We start from the raw sequence: 19,054 nt of genomic DNA, 5'->3' as shown, positions 1-19,054 counted from the left end.
AACCTCTCACTGAAGCAGCATTCACCCTCATATGGTTCCTCTGCTCTATACCTCTGGGTTACAACACAATCAGATTCATTTAATCAAAATAAGCTCTTCTCCAAACTCCATTTACCAGCTCCAACATCTGTGTGCCTTCAGCTGTGAGCATTGTGTAGAATTTTAAGTATCCAGAAAAAAAAAGAAGAAAAAATCAAGTCACGTCTTACTAATTACCTCCTAGTTCCGTAGCACGCTCAGCGCACATTTCCTTTGAAAGTCAAACACAATCTCTGCATGTCAGCTTGATGCCGCAGATGAATCTTCTGGATGTTTCAAAGAAACATGAGATTTGTCAATCTGCCAAAAGCCTGTTCCTTCCTGGGCATTTATTCGAACGTCCTCTAGTTTGTACACTTCATCAAATTAAGTTGCTGAGTGTAAGACCTCTGTTTGTTTGACTTTACTCGTCCTTCATCTATAACCTTCTCTGGAGTCCTTCTCTGGACATCCATTACAAGTGGTAGTCCATTCTTAGTTCTCAATGACTGTTAGCTAGTTTTAAAATGGTGATTTCGGAAATTCGGTTGCACAATTAAAACCTAACAAATGTTTTAGTTTCAAAAGACTTTAATGTGTAAATGGATTCTTAAAAGCAGTTAAAAGTGTTAACGGAAAGTCACTGGGCTCCCAAGCTGTAGCTTCCCTTCCAAAAATAACCATTTTAGGAGGCGATATATATATTTATAAACCTTAATTGCCAACATGTTGTTAATCTAGGTTTGCTTTGTTTATCTATATATGTATAGATTGTAGAAATATGGAGTTAGTAGCATCCATGTAGAGCATGGACATCTGATCTTCATCTGATTACTTATTGTCATTAATAGTTTATGGTCTTGTTTATACTCTGTGGATATTGGATCTACAGTATGTTTACACACTGTTTGAAGTGTTTTGAAGAAGTAGAACTGGTGAGCAGTGGAGAGCATTAACTGTGCAGGGATATCTTGAAGATGTAGGCCTCTGCTTTCTCTACATTTAACACAAATCAATATTTGTACACATGGCCTGGAGGTCAATGAGACCATTAGAGACAGTTTTCTCCAAGAGAGCTCACTGTATATGCTGACTGTGAATCAAAACCACACTACATTAACCTCGACAATGTCCAACTTTTGGTCTCAGTGTTTCAGCAAAACAAATGGAGGGCACCATTACACTTCACGGGAAAATATTTAAACAAGTCATTTCATTCTGTCGTCAGCCTTTAACTCTTTCTTCTGTCTGAACAAGTGAATAGGAGTAAAAATAGTGACTTCAGAAACCGTCTTGACACAAATGAGAGAACTTCACAGATAACTTGGATTTTGAAATGATATTGGTTATGACAGACTTTTGCAAAATGTGGTTACGCTGACTATTTTCAATGCTCATGCACACTGTGTTACAAAAACTTTTTATTGTCTCGTAAGTCCAGAGGGGCTTTGCTGAGCACACACTTATTTTTCTGCTTCACATTAATACATTTACACACATTTACACCTCAGAGCCGCCCAGTACAAGCACAGGCTTCTAGTAATCCCACCAGGGGTTGAGTGCTCTGCTCAGCTGCTTCTCAGTGTGGAGTTGTAAAGTGAGGAGAGAACACTTTTGTGCCGTTTTTCTCAGATCCACCAGTCACAATTCTGCTTTTCTATGACTCGCCCAAGGGCATCTGACATATTAACAGAATCTCAAAGACAGAAGCAGCCTTTACTTCCTAATTTTTCAGACTCCTTCCTACCAGCTCACTCGCAGGCTGAGTCCCAGACTGAACAAATATGAGTGCCACGACCCTGAAAGACAACCGAAGCTGTTGGTGTTTTCCCCCAGTGGTAGGACAGATAAAATAGTAATTAACCTAAACCTAAACATAAGTTTGAGTTGTGTTTCAAAGAAGTTTCTCTACATGTTGAGCGCACTGACAGTCCCAGAGTGAATTTTGTAGTGGTGAGGAGGGTTGGCAGTAGTTTTCCCTCTCATTTACCCTCAACCTCATTCACCGGGGTTCCACTGCAAGCTAATGGCCAAATGAACGCTGACTTATAGCCCACCTGGTCTCATTAGACATGCCGCGTTTTAGTATTGTACACAACATTAAGCCAGTATTGATGCCGAGACCAGTCGCCCCCGTTGTGTAAAACCTCTGGGCTGAGCCGAGCTAGGTGGGCTACAAGTGAGGTGAAGGAGTGGGCGAGGGGCTGTATACCAATCTGTCCCCCTGTGGAGCTTTAGAAAGATTAAACAAAATTAATTAAGTTCACGTTAGTCTAAATGACTTATCTGAGGTCCACCCAGCCAATTGCACACAAGGCTAAACCTCATCAGATGCATACTAATGATTCAGCTCTTGCTGCCGTGGCGAGGGGCATTAAAACTGGCTGACTCTCTGCTTCCCAAATGACTGCATGCTATCACCTTGGGTTTTTGTGACAAGGCCATGGCAATTAGCTCGGAACATGGGGGAAAGGGAAAAAAAAGCTGAACACATAATAAAAATAAAATAATTGCCCCTGTAATTATCCTCATCTTTCTCACTCAATGTCACATCGAGAAGCTGGCAACGCTCTGCGGGGAGTGAGGAATGAGTCTGGGGCTTTTTTTTGTTGCTGTGTAAACTGGATTAGTGCTCTGCCTGTCCCACCGTGGCAGGGGAGTGATTGGATTAACGGCGTGGAGAGCACAGCAGCATGGCAGGGGGATAGATTACTAGCCCAGTTGGGCTCTTCGATGGGCGCTCCATGGCCTGCAGGGAGCCCTGGGAGGCCCCAGACATCTTAAAGGGCCCCGATAAGCATCTATACACTCTCTCTCCCTGCTCCAACCACGCTGCTATCTCTGCCTTCCCAGCTCAAACAGCAGCGAACACAAGTTCACTTTTAGAGGCTATGATGTCCATTAGGTTTCTACCTGCTGTGCTGCTGCCAAGTGGAGATAAAGTGGTATCTACTCTGGCTGCTGCATGCCGGTGGGTGGTGAAAGTTTCTGAGGGTTTTCAAAACACACACACACACATACATAGATTGCGCTATTGCTATCATGCAATTTTACATTCACATTTTCAGTATTAGGCTCTCTAGACCAATACAATGTGTTGATACTGTGGTGAGCTCCTCTGTGTTATTACAGCCCAGTGACACCATTCGATCGTACGTCTTCTGGAACAGTAGACTTCTACATGAGTTACATTTGGTGATAAATAGATAACACGGCAATAACAAGAATCTACAGCCAAGCAGCTTTGTGAGGCTGTACCGCCGCAGCGGTGCTTTAAGATAGATGGTAACGCCATTGCTAACACGCACAAGATGACATCACTATATATATTATATATGCTGAATATTTAGCAGCTGCAGTGTTTAACCATGTTCACCCAACATTTGCTAATTGGCACTAAACACACAATACAGCTGAGATGTCATTAATTTTACAGGTATTTTCTAATTAACCAAAGTATTAACATTTTGACCTTAAAATGGCACCAGAGGGCGTCACTGAAGTGATTGCAATTAATCCCGCGAGGACTGCGAGTGTATGTACCCGTTCAGTAGCTGAGATGTTTCAGGCGGTGCTAGAGGAAAAGTCAGTATGCTATAGTTAGCAGGATTCACCATATGGACATCTGTGCATTAAATATGACACTGCAGTCATCTTCGGACAGATCCAGGCTATCTGCTTCCCCCTGCGTCCTGTTTTTATGCTAAGCTAACAGGCTGCTGACAGTACACTCATTTATACAGACACAATGGTATGGTGTCAATCTTCTCATCTCACTCCACATGGCATCTATATTCAGCAAGAAAGCGACTAGTCTGACTTCCCAAAACTGTTGAACTAGCTCTAAAGAATACAGAACAGCCGATTTCTTTGGCTACCTAGAGCCAGTCCTCCTCTGAGGTCAGCAGGAGCATCTGCTTCATTTCTAATAGCATGTAAGACAGGAGCTCTCGGCTAAGAGAAAGAGAAAAAAACAAGACCCGAGGGTGGAGGTAGAACAGAGTTTTTTTCTCCTTTCATGCAGCAGTAATAAATATGGCCTGTGTACTCATTAGCACCAAGCTGCATACAGTTTTGAGGAGCTTGTGCTCGATAAATAATGCAGCAGAGGAGTGTCTGTTTGATCCTTGAAACAGTAGAAACCCGGGGACCATTTTTCTTCAAAGCAAAGTTAGTGCAGGTAAGCAGAGGCTTCCTGGCTGAGTCACAAAGAAGTCCTCGTAACTGAGTCATTAGATCATAACATTGTTACAGCGTTTGATATTCATTAGTCTGTGATTGAAAGATTGTACGATTTCTGTTTCCTTATGTATGCATATATTTATCTATTTTCTATTGCAGTATTTCTTGGAACCAAATGTTAAGGGGAATGTTTGTTTCCTTCTTTTACCTAGCTAATGTTAGCCGGACCCATGCTTTTTTTTTTTTTCCCCTCAACCCCATCCTTCTTTACATTCAGACAATGTTACACTTGGAACAAAGCCCTGCCACTGCTAAATGAAAACACTCAGGCTGCAAGCAAGCCTCTGGAGAAAAGTCTGAGGAAGTTTTAATATTCTCTAGCAAAACAGTAGAAACTGGAAGCCTCTACATCTTATCCCCTGACGGGAACCTATATGTCATGTTCATAATTTGGCTGTAATGAGCTGTTTTGAAGCCATTTCTCTATTTGTCCAGAAAACCAGCATCCAAACTATTTTCAGTTTTCAGGACGCCAAACTTAAAGCATTTGTTTTTTTTCTCATGCTGCCAGGAATTAGCACCAGTTCCAATTAAAATACAAATTTACAACTTTAACAAATCAGGGAATAGCTTCTTCAGACTTCCAATTCAACATAACCAATAATGTCACTGGGTGTTATAAGAGAAATCAATGGCTACATTCATTTACTGCAGTCGTACTCTGAGTACAAAATACATATGATGATGATATTTGAGAAGACCTGCCGTTTGACAGAGACCCTGCATGCTACCCTAGAAATCCCATTTGTTTATTAAATAGTTTTCCTAATTACTTTGTGCTTACAAATGATATCGCTACCTGGATTATGTTCACAGCCAACATGCAAATGAAACAATAGATTCATGTAGAGTCCAGCATTTGTGTCCACATGTCTGTCTGTGGTTAAGTTTAGGCAACAAAGGCAGTTTCTTTTTAAGAAAAGCCAATAATTTCAGTTATTTTGGCAAAAACAAATAAAAGCAAATAAAATACATGTAAAATTATGATAAAAACTTGTCATTGAACATTTTACTGAAAGATTGAGGATCAACGTTTTTCAGACTTGCAAGGCACATTAATTAACAACTCTTTATGCAAATAGAAAAAGTAATTTGTATTTGCTGTTGCAAATTATTTATATATAAACATGATTTCTAGGAGACAGGACTGCTGCATGAGCTCCTCTGTTTGTCCTAGATGCTGCTCCTGAATCATCTCTGTGTTAAAAACAGTATGTCATTCAGTCTCTCTGCTTGAGCACCTTTAATACGTAGGCATCTTTAGAGCACTCACTGTCATTTATATGTTCCTAAACATGCATAATTCAGCGCTTCACTTTCTGAACTCAGGAAAACATTATTGCAAGGCAGTGGTATTAAACACCTACATAGAAGGCACCGGTGCTGCCGTTGGCCTGTGCTGGTTCTGCAGTTGTCTCTTTTGAAACAACACAAAAGCGTATTCAGTGCAAGCGGAGCAGGAGGATATGACAGATGGATGTGATTTAGGACAATATTCATCTCTTTCTTGAAGTTTTTCCCTCCTGCTGCAAAGTGTCTCTGGAGTCCCAGAGGGCAACAAGCGTCAATACGACTAGTCAGCGATGGGAGGATTGTGTTCTTGGCAGGGCGCTGCTATTTATAATCACTCAACACAGGGAAAGTGTCCAATACTGTTACGAGCTCCTTATCTCTTGGCTATGTCAATATTCCTCTGTGTAGGCGGGTAGTGATGCTATCACAACGCACCAAACAGCAGCTTCACACAAAAGACATGCCACACACACACACCCACACACACACGCACGCACGCACACACACACACACACACACACACACTTATACAAATACATACAAGACCCTGATTTCAAACTGACACTTTTTCGTTTTTTTTTACAAGCCATTTCTCTCGTTTCTCATAACATACAGATTTACATGTACTATTCTCTGCTCCTCACTGCAGTGTTTGTGTGTGTGTGAGCGTGTGTGTGTGTGTGTGCGCTGAATCAGTAAATTATTCAATAAATTATTCAAGCGTCTAAACTTTCCTCAATAAATTCACCACTGAGTTTGATAGAAGGAACCAACATTTGACTGAAAAAGGGTTTTCAGACTGGCTCTCTGTTCTCCAGCACACTCTTGCTGTGAGCGCTATTAATTATTTTCTTCACATGTATTCAGTTATAATCACAGAACTTGGTTTTTTGAAAACATGCACAAATAAAGCAATGTGAAGCCATTCTTTGACATGTTTTCAGTATCTATGTTTGTGTATTTTCCGCGTTTATTCCCCTGTCACTGCTAACTCCAGCGTTAGCCAGGGCAGAGTTTAGATACACAGGGAGCCACCAGATGCCTCTTTTCACCTGTCAGTGAGTATAATTGGCTTGGAGGTCCACCTTTTCGTTCACACGTCCACCCCTCTGTGCACAGACACCCTGACCGAGCAACATGTTTCTCTGGTGTAATGTCAAGGACACGACCCCTCACTGGCTTCCCACTTATGTATATTGTCTGTGTTGGGCACTGCAGACGTAGGTGAGACTCAATTATGACTATAGTAAACATTTAGAGCAAACATATCTGGTAATAGACTAGACAGGAGCATATGTTGTAAATCAGGAAATGTTGTTACTAAGTTAATGAGAAGAAAAGGAAATTGTATTATGAAAACAGGATCAATGATATTAAAAAAACACAGTAAAATAAATATGAAATACACTGAATGATCTAGTGGGAAAGAACACCAAAGCCACTCCAAGTAAAAATCATAATTTCAAATTTGACAGTGTTAGTATAGGCAAGGTAGATAGCATGCTAATAAGTTGTAAAGATAAACCAGCAGGTGTTGACGGCCTTGACGGGAAACCCTTTAAACTGGCTGCTGATTTAATTGGCCCTGCTATTTGCCACATTATGGACCCAAATTTATGTTCACAAGAATGAAAAAAAACTGCCAAAATAAACCTAGTGTCCAGGAAAGGAAAATTACCATCCTCTGGGTCTAATAGTCATCCAGTAATGTTTGCTCACAAACACATCTAACAGCATAGATGTAAAAATGCATGAAACTTTGTTTCCCTGTTTGCTCTTATGTCTGTTGAAACCTCTTGCAGCTAATCTGTCTGTGGCTTGAACAGTCAACTTACAGCACAGTGTTCTGTATATCAGGCCCACAATTGTTCAGACAAGAACAATCTGCTGAACCATTTAATCTTTCAGCTGAGCAGTATCTGCCCGCTAAATCAGCTGTGACTTGTTCTCCAGAGGCAATTTGATGAAAAAACTGTTCTTTAGGCCAAAGCTCGGAAAGACACACAGTCTTGTCCTGTGTTTGACCGTAGGGGCTCACCTGGACACTCAGTGGGACACAGTGGGAGCTGCACACCACAGTGCTCGGTGTCACTAGCATCCGTTTGCTGAGAAGTTGGACTTTTAGGAGAAGGCAACTGGAAGGTCTTGTTACTTGTTAGTATGTGAGTGGGTTTAGCGAAATAAACCCACTACTGGGATGTAAATACATGAACTAAAATCTGTTAGCCGGCCTGATAATGTCAGTGTGTTGTCTAGCTGTGCTCTCTCTTTTTTCTTTTTACTTTTTACAGCATACTGTTAATTGCCATTGCAATGTCAAAATATCACAAGAACCTAAATATATGTCTCCGAGATTAACTTTCTCGTGGCAAAATTAAATATTTGTGGACGGTTTTGTTTTTCTTTTTTACTCTCTGAAGCTGATTAATAGTTTCCATGTTATGCAAAATGTATACACAATGTCAGGGCTCTGTTCTTCGCTGCTTTTGAGAAAGTAAAGGAGTAGGGAACGTTAAAACAACATCATCTCCAAAAGAGAGGACAATTTGTCTCTGTAAATGTCAAGATGCTGTGATAAGCAAGAGGACACTCGCACTTTAACTATGATATTTACTTTAACATAAACACTAAATGACCTTCTATAATTGATCTTAAATCCAGTCACTTCAGAAATCAAGACCAGAATCTACTACCAAGTCCAATTCAGGCTGCTACACTGAGCACAAACATGAATCATTCATTCAGGAGTAGATGTGGCAGTATTATGTAGATGACACACACATAAAGTCCACGCATGCACACTCCTATTACTGCAACAGGGAGACTCCAGTCTGCACAGCCAACATTCAAGACGAACAGCATTAAATCTGCCATAGTTACCATAAAACTGGCCTACATGAAGCCTCCGGCGTCTTAACATCCAATTATTCTCCTCCACAAAGAGCTTATAATGAATGTTTAAGGCTGTAACTCGAGTATTTATATACTCTTGATGCTTAACCCAAAAGAAAAGCTTTGAATGTGATACTTGAGCACTGTGGCTGAATATGCCATTAAGCTATGTCACAGAGCACAAGAAAGGTTTTTTCTTATTCTGTAATTTCAGTGGTTTCACAGGTGCAACACAAAACGCGATACAGCAGTGAAACTGGTTCAGAATTAGACAATGTTGGGATTTATAAATGAAGTATACATTTCATTGTGTTCATTTTCATGTTGGTTGGTCTCAACAGCCTCCAAACAACGCTGCTTGGCTGTAATCAGAGACTTTTAAACAGAATTATACAAGATTATTTTCAATGAAGTCAGCATGCACTAAACAATGCACACACACACACACACACAACCATGTGTTGCTATCTTTGTGGGGACCTCCAAGAGACAAAGTGTATACTGTCACTAAAAAACCTTAACCCATCCCTGACCCTGACCTTCACCATCACCAAACAAATACTTTGACACTCTGAGTTTTGTCAGTAACAACAAGTTCAGAAAAACGTTGTTCTCCCTGTAGGGTCCCCCACAAAACATTGTGGGCCCCAAACTGTGAGTGTTCTCCCAGTTTTCTGACCCCATTAAGTTTGTAATACAAGAACACACACACACACACACACACACACACACACACACACACACATACATTCCAGCCATAATTCTTTAAAAACCCAAACAAAATATTCAGATTTTATTAATTTACACACCACACAGATGGTTGTGCACAGTGTACCAAACGCTAAGGACATCTTGCTCAAATTTCTTTACAAATCATTTTATGTGTGCAGAGCTGCTCACCCAGCAAGCAAGTACTTCATAACTGCTGGCGTTGCCCCCAGCAAAGTCCGAATGGGCCCAGCTGCCACGCTGGGAAAACAAAATCAGACGTACCTAAAGTCATTTCACAAGACCAGGCTGTTTAAGGCGTCCAGATCTGTAGCAGCCATCATTCCATAATATCCACGTATTTATTCAGCAAAATGATAAATTCTTTAGCCCAGCAGATGCCGCCTGGCGTTCTGAGTTGCTAATCGTGTTAAACAGTAGAGAGGACATGAATCGGAAGCTATATAAACAAGCCTCTAAGCATCAGGCTGGGGGCTCAGCAGGCTCATCTCCTACCACACTGCTAAACCTCTCCATTCTCGAATGAATGGATGAGGGCTGGTGTGGGGGCCTGGGGCTGCACTGGGGAGGGTGAGCTGTTAACTCTCCTTAGAAAAGAAAAGATGTAAAAAAAAAAAAAAAAAAAAAGCATGAATGAAAAACGACCCAAAAGAGAGCAGATCTTCATCCCTTAGAAATATAATTAGCAGGCCAGGTGGCTTTAAGTGGGGTCGTTTTGGACCAAATTACGAACTAAGTCAAAAGTATTGTGAACATCCACGACTAAAATTGAATTTTGTGTGTTAGGTGGAATCTGCTAATGTTCAGTAAAGGAAGATTCAATGGCTGACAAGGAGAAACAATGAGGCTTAAAAATTATGTAAGGTCAAAATTGCATGCGAGAACCCAAAACAAATACAACGACATAAAAATACTGCACATGAAAAATGTGCTGCAGAAAGCCAAATCAAATACATTAACTGCAAACCCTACAAAGACAGAAACACAAGTGAAGAGCTCCAGACGATGCTCCACTACTTTCATGGCAAACAACAGGCACAAATAAGGATCCTGGTGAAGTCTTACCCTGTAGTAGTCACTGCTGTAGATGTCCCTGGACATGCCGAAGTCTCCGATCTTGACAAGCAGGCCGTTGCCCACCAGGCAGTTGCGGGTTGCCAAATCTCTGTGGACAAAGTGCTGGGAGGCCAGGTAGACCATGCCCGAGGCAATCTGGGTGGCGATGTGTAGCATCTGGGAAAGGCCCAGCTCTCCGTTGGACTGCAGCGGCTGGCCGTCTACCAGGATCATGGCATCTGGGCCGTGGGCTCTGGGTGACGACAAAATAACATCGATTGATTTGATGAACTGATCCTGATGATCCAGTTGAAAGTGAGACTATGTAACGTTTGCTGAGCAGCGGCCAGAGGTAGCAGCTGCAGGATAATTAAATGTTTATCTGTGACGTGATAAAACACAAAGTAACAGTTACTCAGAAAGAGAAGAGTCATAAAGTCAAAAAAGTGACTCGGTAATTATTATATCATAAAGTAACATCTATCTACCACTATAAGCAGCAACACCTACCGTGTTGGGAGAGTTCTGAGTTAAGCACAAGTGAGTGCTTTTGCTCATGACTTAAACTTTCATTTGTATTATTTCTTCTTTTAAAAGTTACATAATCTCGTTCTAACAACTATGATGTAGGGACCTATTAATGCCTTTTCAGCGTGGCAGACAGTAACCTGATTGCTCCATTAATAAGTAGCCCAAAGCTCCTTACAGTGCTAATAAAACCTTATCCTGACAGTGCTGGTGCCCTTTTCCACCTATTGAGAATAATTAGCATAATAAAGAGAGCTTGTTAGAAATATTAACAAATTAACTATAACCTGCAAGCAGCTTTAATTGCAATGATAAACTGTTGAGTGTCTGCACTGTTTCTGGAGCTGTTATACGAGTCTTTGGTGGTTTTAGAGCTGTTTCTGCACCATTTCCATGTATTCAAACCTGTCAGGAATCTTAATGAAGGCTCAGGAAATTCATCAAGGTACTGTAAGCCGTGCATTTAGCAGAGCAAGCTCTCTTAGGTTGTCTTTCTTTCACCATCTCTCACTTTTTCACTGCTCTTTGTTTTAAGTGTGTATGTGTAATGATTCAGCTCTACTGTAGAGGGATTAGTAGTGCTGATCCTTACTGTCTGTCCTTACTGTCACAGACATCTAGCAGGGGCTGAAAGAATGCAGACCACTCTCTGATCATCTGAACGTCGAGCTGGACCTGCACATCTGATACTCTATTCACTCCTAAGGATTCTCCACACATCTCATTTGTTAAATGTGACCAACAGGACCAATAGACCAAAAATCAGCCACGTCTTGCACCTGGCATGAAAGAATTTCATCATTCGCGACATTGCCTTTCATTTCAGGAATGATTTCCCAACAGAAAGTCTTCGCGCACTCTTGAATCTGCACACACACTCACACTCAATCGTAACATATCATCTTTTCAACTATTGCTCAAACTTCAAAAACAAGTTAGACCACACATGCACACTGCTGCTGTCAACGCACTTGAAACAACACACTTCAGTCTCCTCCTGTGCACACTGACATCAACCCCAGAGAAGTTTCCCATTACCAAAGGACTCGCTGTACCGGCATCGTGTTGCCTTTGTTGAGGCTTATCAGAGGTCACTTCCCTCGGTACTGTCTGACATTAGGTAACAAAGCACTAAAGCGCTCGTGTTTGCCAACCCATAAAGCCGCGAAGTTCCTTGGATATTCTATCAACGAGAGGAATTTGACAAAAGAATTCTAGTTCTCTTTTATTCCTACAGAAGTTTTTCATCTTGTTCATACTGTGAACATCTGGTGGACATCTAAAGGTCCAGGGTCCAGTACACTGGGTGCCTCACACACACGTTTGCTCTGCAATGAGGCTGTCACCCACTTTGGTTTGCTACTGTCTGCTCACATGATGAATTTCGTATCAGCCTTACTAACCTGGTACATTAAGGTTAAACTGACCTTAACCTTCAGTGAAGAACTGACCTGAGGAATTTGTTGAGGTCTCCATGCTTCATGTATTCAAACACCATAATGAGAGGGTCTCCGTCTACACACACTCCGTAGAATTTAACGATGTGGTCGTGCTGCAGGTTGGTCAGCAGCTCTGCCTCCCTCTGGAAGTCCTTTCTTGCAGACAGGTTGGGATCTTTCAGCGTCTGAAAGGTAAAATAAAAAGTCAGAAAAGGTAAACATTAGACCATAAACCTCACCAATGGTTCTTGATAGTAAGGGGTAACAGATAAATCAACGTAACATGATAATAATAATAGTGGTACACTGAATGCTTGTTTTTATGCTATGCTACAACCTGTGCTCCTCTCCTGTCTCCTTTTTTCTTCTCTAATGCAATTCTTTGCTGCAAATCATCCACTCAGCACACCCAGAGCGTCTCTGTGGAGATGATATTCACACTAGTGTGACTGTAGACTCTTGGTTTCGTTGTCCTGGGTGTGGTGGATCCAAACTCATCCTGTGAACTCTGCCTTTACCCCCATCTGCTCCCTCGTGTTACTGCCTCTAGCTCCACTTCCCACCTCCCGCTCTGTCCCAACCAGCATGTGCACCAGCTAGACTCCTTGGGAATAGAGAAGATAAGAAGTCATTTGCTATTTGATGATTGAGTCCAACTGATGGTGATCACATCATTGAGTGTACACCAACTTAAACTGCCTTTACATTAACCATCAAAACTTTGAAACTGTCCTGATTTTACGGCATTTCCTCCTTTGTCCTTTGCTTAGTTGAGCAGTATACAGCACATGGCCGTGCATTATATTCACCCAATAATCCTTTGCATAGTTTTTAGGCCACTGATCACTACAGCTGTAACGCTCCGGGAGTTCAGGTGCAGCTGGCTGGAACAACAGTATACAAAGCAAATTGATCTGATTGGTAAAAGGATCAAGGACGGAGTGCCTTGAACTCCTCTCAAGTGGAACAGTACACATGAAATATCAAATCTTGACGGGATGTCAGTTGAGGCCGCCAGTACCCCCAAAAAAATCAAATAACAGCAATAATGCTCCTTATTGCAGCCACTGTTGGAGGAAAAAAGACTCTTGACACTTCATCAGCAACAGGAAAATACAGCAAGTTGCTTCCCTTGATCTCGTTGGCCTTGGATCCTGCTTTCCCAGCCTGCTGCTGACATTATTACAGATGGAAAGACCTTGGGATGGAAATACATTTGCTCATACATGCTCCTCTTGCAGTGAAGTGCTGGAGGTGGTTGAGATGTACGGCAGAGTGGGTAAAATGGCCATAAAATTCTATTACCAAATCAAACCGCACTCTTAAGGAAATGTTTCTTGTCTGGGCGTCCCTCCAAAACAATACCTTCAAAAGCTTGACTACAATAAATTGAGAAAAAGCACTGCGATGAATTTTCCCTTTGTTGACCTTTAAGTGTATTCAGAGAGCCTTTTTATGCTGTATCGCAGACTGGAACATGTTCAGATGAAAATGCACATTGCATTATGTTTTGGAAATAAAGAGGACACTGTTGTGTAGGCGTGTTGTAAAAAAAAGATTAACCTTCTGTTTTGTTAATCCTGTAACCCTGTAAGAAAAGAACGTGACAGCCAGATACTCCATCATCATCTTCATCCGAACTCTTCCACTAACTTCTCCCACTGTCAAGGTCACGGTGGTTTCCTGGCTGCAATTTTGTCTTTCCCGGGTAGGTTTGCTGAGTCTGCAATCTCATATTCAACATCACTCGCTTCACACTCATAGAGTCCCTCGTATTCACGCTGGAAGCACAAGCACAACTCAATGTTGAGCCTTGTGAAAGCACTGAGAGCCTCCACACAGAGCCAGTGGTTCTAAATGCTTTGAGCTCTTTAAAACAAAGTTCACTGGGGTATTAACTTTGCTCGACCGTAATTGCTGGTCCCTTGGCTGATATTTCGACAGGTTTTAAATGCGTACAAAGACAGGTAGAGGGTGGAGCGCCCAGCCCCACATGGGAGAACCATCGCCCAGTAAACTGAAGACTCTTTTAGCTCTTCTTATCTGCAGTGTCTCTCAGGCACAGAGGCCAAATATCCCTATTAGCAATATTCATTGGTGACATTTTCACAGTGGCAAATGTTTTGCTCATGACTAATACTGAACAACATGCTAGGGATTCAACCAACACCAAAAACAACAGTGACAGTGATTTTCTGAGATCACCTGCTGTGCATTTAGCCCTATTTGCCCTTCTTACCATTTAGAGGAATAGTCATTTTGGAAAACATATCACTGTCCTGCTGGGAGTTAGATGAGAAGATCAATACCATTGTGAATGACACTCATTAACTATGAAGCTGTAATGAGGAGACAGTTAGCTCAGCTGAGCTAATGTGTCAGACTATGGCTGTGTCTGAAGTCACTCCCACCAGGTCACTCCTGATGTAACACTAGTTTGCCTCCTCGTGAGCAGACACTTACTCACGCTGGTTGTTTTGCGTCATCACTGACTGGAGTACAGTTGCAGAGCTGTTCATATCAGAAGGTCTGCTTACTAGTTTTTGTAGAGGAACGAGTCGACTTTAAGTGAATGATTGGAGCCGGTTTCCATCTTCTTTTTATAAATTAATAATGATGATGCTATAACTTATTTGTTAAATATGATCCATATGATGATACTCTTACTGCAACTAAAACTGTTATTTCATTTACATTTTTCTGATAAAAAATTATCATAAATTATCATATGAAACATTTAATGTTTAATACATTAAGTGATATATGTCCACACATAATAATCACAAGTGAAGTCATTTGATTGGTATGTGAATTTGGCTGAATTATAAAAGCCAGAGGTAATACAAAATGAAGAGCCATTTGGGAACTGAAAAAAGCCAGCTCTTGCTTGCTGAGCCAAATGATCCAGCTCACTAAAAAGAGCTGGAATCCCCATCACTAGTGGAAACAGATACACAGTGATGGTGGTTGGACTGTAGAGCGGGCCACGGCATTGAAGCAAGCCAGTGGGGTCAGCCACTGTTTAACCTAAGCAGACACAATGTAGGAATAATGACGGGTCAAGTTGCCAAGTATTTGTTCTGTGCCTGGGACAGAGTAGGATTTAAATGCAGCTTAAGTTGGGTCAGGGTTAGAGAACTGTGTCCCCTGTCAGAGGGATCAGTTGTTTCATGACTCACAGCTTAATACCCACTGAAGGGCCTAATGATGGTTCAAACCTTCACATAACATGCTCACCCAACTTTTAACACATTTCACTGTGTACTGAATACAGCTGCAGTGTTGCACTGTGGGGCTGTGGGGTGCATGTAGAGTATTAGCTTCATATTCATCTTTCAGATATGAGAGCGGTGCTCTGATTCCCTTAACGCTGCTTGTAACACACACACACACACACACACAAACATATACACACAGTGAAGACGTACCTTGACAGCCACCAGCATCTTGTCCTTGGTGGGGCTGAGGTTGTAACACTCTGCCAGAAAGACTTTACCAAACGCTCCCTCACCCAACTCCCTCTTAAGGATGATGTCTCTCCGCTTTATATGCTGGACAACTAAAGCAGAGACAGGCAGACAGAGAGAAGGGGGAGAGAAAAAAAACCACAGAATTTTAAAAACCTGTTCCTCAGTTATTAAGCTTTAGTGCGTCAGTACCATTTGCAGAAAAACATGTTTGGAGAGAGAATTCCACCTCCAAACGAATATATATTGTCATTATCTCTAAAACCTGGGAGTGAACAAATGCAAAGGAGGAGAGATAGGATATGAAGCAGGGAAAGACTGACGGTCAGATTGCAAGCAAAGAGACGGAGAGATAAAGTGTTCTGGCAGCCGTATGTGCTGCACTGTGGGTGCAGCTACTTGCTCCTGTTTTAAATTCTAGTCGAGATCTCAAGTTTCTAACGATACAGTACCAAATATTTCATGCTGAATTACAAAGAAGTGTTTACGAAATGATGCATAAGACATCTTAAATACTCTGTTTGATGTGATGTTGAATCCCTAAAAATGTGTCTAATACTTGAATGTTTCTCTTAATATAAGTGGGATACATTGAAGTGCAATGCAAAAAGCAGTTACAGAATATATGTGATGTTGTCAAACTGTAAAAGATGCTTTATCTAACTTTGAAAATACTCAAGAGAGAATATTAGGAACATTAGAGTTCAAGTGGTTTTAAATCTCCAAAGCGCAAATAAAGTGTGAGATGACATTGGACCTGCCGAGCTGCAAGGCACTTATCTGGATTCCTTGGTTTTACTGTTGGCACTGAAACAACACAGAGGGACATTTTCTAATGAGAACAGAATTGTAAAATGTCTTCTTCTGAAAAATCTCTGTGAGGAAAATGAAACAACTAGGCGAGCAGAGAGAGAATAACAGCACCTCTGTCTCTCTCCAGACTTTGTGTTCTATCTTTTCCCTAATAACTCTAACAGGATCATTTCAGAGTTCCAGGACAGTTAAGTCTATCTATTTTGGATATTGCCAATTCGCCAACCTTTTTCTCCTCCTTTCGTCTTCTCACTGCTCTCAGTGTTTGTTATTGCAGAAGTGAAACTTATTCTTTCTATTGATCAGCCTAACAAAAGCAGTGGATCTTGCACGTCGACCACACTCATGAGTGTAAGAGGCAGAATAAACGAGGGAGACAGAAATACAAGAACAAAGAGCAACAGTGAGATGGAAAGTATGAAGCCGGGTAGGTATGCGGGGTAGAATTTTACCCCCTGACACCTGCCAGGCTCAGTATGAAAGAGTCGGGGAGGTGCAGGGATTGTTGGCTCCTGAGCACGACTGCACCTCGTGCCTCTCTCTACATTAAACATGACAGCTCGTAGGTTTACCATGAAGACTTGACTGCTTCTATAAATGCGAGCACACACACAAACATGTATATTTATAACAACACATTTAAAAATAAATGAGAGGCACTACATGAGTGCTTAAAACCTCAATATACAAGGTTAGACGTCAAAGCCGGAGCTGCACAGGTGCCCCCTCTGCCTTAAAATATGGATGAAGTGAAGCGAGCATGTTTAATGCTTCGCATCAGGAAAGGCCAAAACAAAGTTATTAAGTATTAAATCCAGGTAGAAATTAGAAATTAAGTCTAATGTGGTTCTTTTGAATTACATTTAATTCTAGCAGGGAATGCCATTCATTTATGCAGTCATTATGTTATATTACTATTCAGTGCTTGTAGACTCCTCTTCTCTTAATCCGACCAAAACCCTTTTTGAATTAAAGATCTCACCTCACAGGTGTACCACAGGGCCAGCCCATAAACAATAAATAAACGCAGCACCATCATATAATAAAATGAATGAATTAAAGGAATTAGCCAGAATTGAAATATCAAAAATCAAAAAACAATGTTCAATCTCAGTTCACTTTAAATCTCAGTTTAAAGTGAAGCTTAATAGTGATGCCACTATTTCAAGGCTGTGCTTTTCATCTTTTATCTTGAGGTAAGAGTTGTGTATGGTGTTCTGGCAGGTATTGACTTAACTGTCCTTGGACCATCATGCACTTTAAAGTTTAAAGTTACTGAGTTTAGACGATGATGCTGCAGATACATTACACATTATTTTCATATTATATCTTCAGGCCTCCTCTGCGTTCCTGTTAGCCACCATGTTTAATGCATCTCTGCTAGACTCCGAGCGTCTTCATCCATCCTCCATCTGTGTTGTCTTTGTGTTACTTGAATCATACTCAGTGGTTGTATAGTCCACATAGCGCATCAGTTTTTATTACTGAAGACTTAAAAGTGCACAAGACTACATATATAGTGAGAAAACACTCATGTGCCTGCAGGAAGAGGTGAGTTGTTGCAACTGTTGTCATCAGCAAACATAACCCCGAAGCTCAGTCACCATCAGTGTTTCTTCAGCTTTCAACACCTAATGCTATTTATCTCTTTCTGCACATGATGCGTTTCACTTAAGCTAAGTGACCTTTCGCTGAGTCGTATCTTCACAACAGCACAGTTAACAGTGATAACAGTGGCAGAATTACCATTAGAAACTTGTGACCATCAATTTTGTGAGCTGGAATGACGACTGTCCCTAACAGGTTTTATTGGCTGTACCTAGCTAAGTGACTTGGCTAACAAAAGCCTCATGAGTTGGCTGAAAATGCTCCAGCTGACAAATGTTCACAGTTTCTTTTTTTAAACCATCATGTTGAAACGCTGTATTTTTTGGGGCCAGTTTTCTCTTGTCTCAACCGAGGGCCTGTGGACAGAGGGAGCTGCACGCTGTACAGATTCACTTCGACTCGACTCGACTGCTGCAAACAAGATGTCGTGTTAAAAGACTGAACGGCTGCATGGTCCCAGCAAAAAGTCAGCATCCTCACCAGCTAACGGTCGATTTAGAGGGAATGAAACACAAAATAAAAGAACAGCATTGTTACTGAAATGCAGTATAGAGCTTTTAATGGAATGTAATCTGATTGGACAACTGCTGTTCAGGGGAGGGGTTAATAACCAGTCAATTTGATTACTGTATACTAAATCTAAAGTGTGATTAGTCACTGCAAAGTTTGAATGTCAGAGTGATAACCAATGGGAGGCAGCCACTCCATTATTTCTTGCAGTGTCTGTTGTGGCGTTACTCTAAAGAAGTTCACTAAACGGTGTAATCTCTGAAATGTTTCACACACACAGGTTAGTAGTTCAGGCTAACTGTCCTTTGTATTTGTATTTATTTCTTATGTAATTTCTCCAGAATCATCAGACCATCTGGTCACAAACAGGTTGAGAAGGTGATTTGTAACAACCTGCTCCTGTGGTGTTTCCGTCAGACGGTATCTTTAACACCAAATTCTGAAATCAGCGTTAAATAT

At 41.3% G+C, this 19,054-nt stretch overlaps 1 protein-coding gene across 3 annotated transcripts in view; it reads right to left on the bottom strand.

The window, feature by feature from the left end:
- ntrk3b (neurotrophic tyrosine kinase, receptor, type 3b) overlaps window positions 1-19,054 on the bottom strand; it is a 154,627-nt gene that overhangs the window by 6,364 nt on the left and 129,209 nt on the right. For all 3 annotated transcript variants that reach the window (XM_070829017.1, XM_070829025.1, XM_070829034.1), the window contains 3 exons: window positions 15,626-15,756; window positions 12,210-12,382; window positions 10,240-10,483 (listed from right to left, as the gene is read on the bottom strand). In XM_070829017.1, the coding sequence (XP_070685118.1) occupies window positions 10,240-10,483; window positions 12,210-12,382; window positions 15,626-15,756 (548 nt within the window). The remainder of the gene's footprint in view (window positions 1-10,239; window positions 10,484-12,209; window positions 12,383-15,625; window positions 15,757-19,054) is intronic.

Source organism: Pempheris klunzingeri, chromosome 1 (genome assembly GCF_042242105.1).
Source record: "Pempheris klunzingeri isolate RE-2024b chromosome 1, fPemKlu1.hap1, whole genome shotgun sequence".
NCBI lineage: Eukaryota > Metazoa > Chordata > Actinopteri > Acropomatiformes > Pempheridae > Pempheris > Pempheris klunzingeri.
This window is presented reverse-complemented; position numbering and strand designations above follow the sequence as displayed.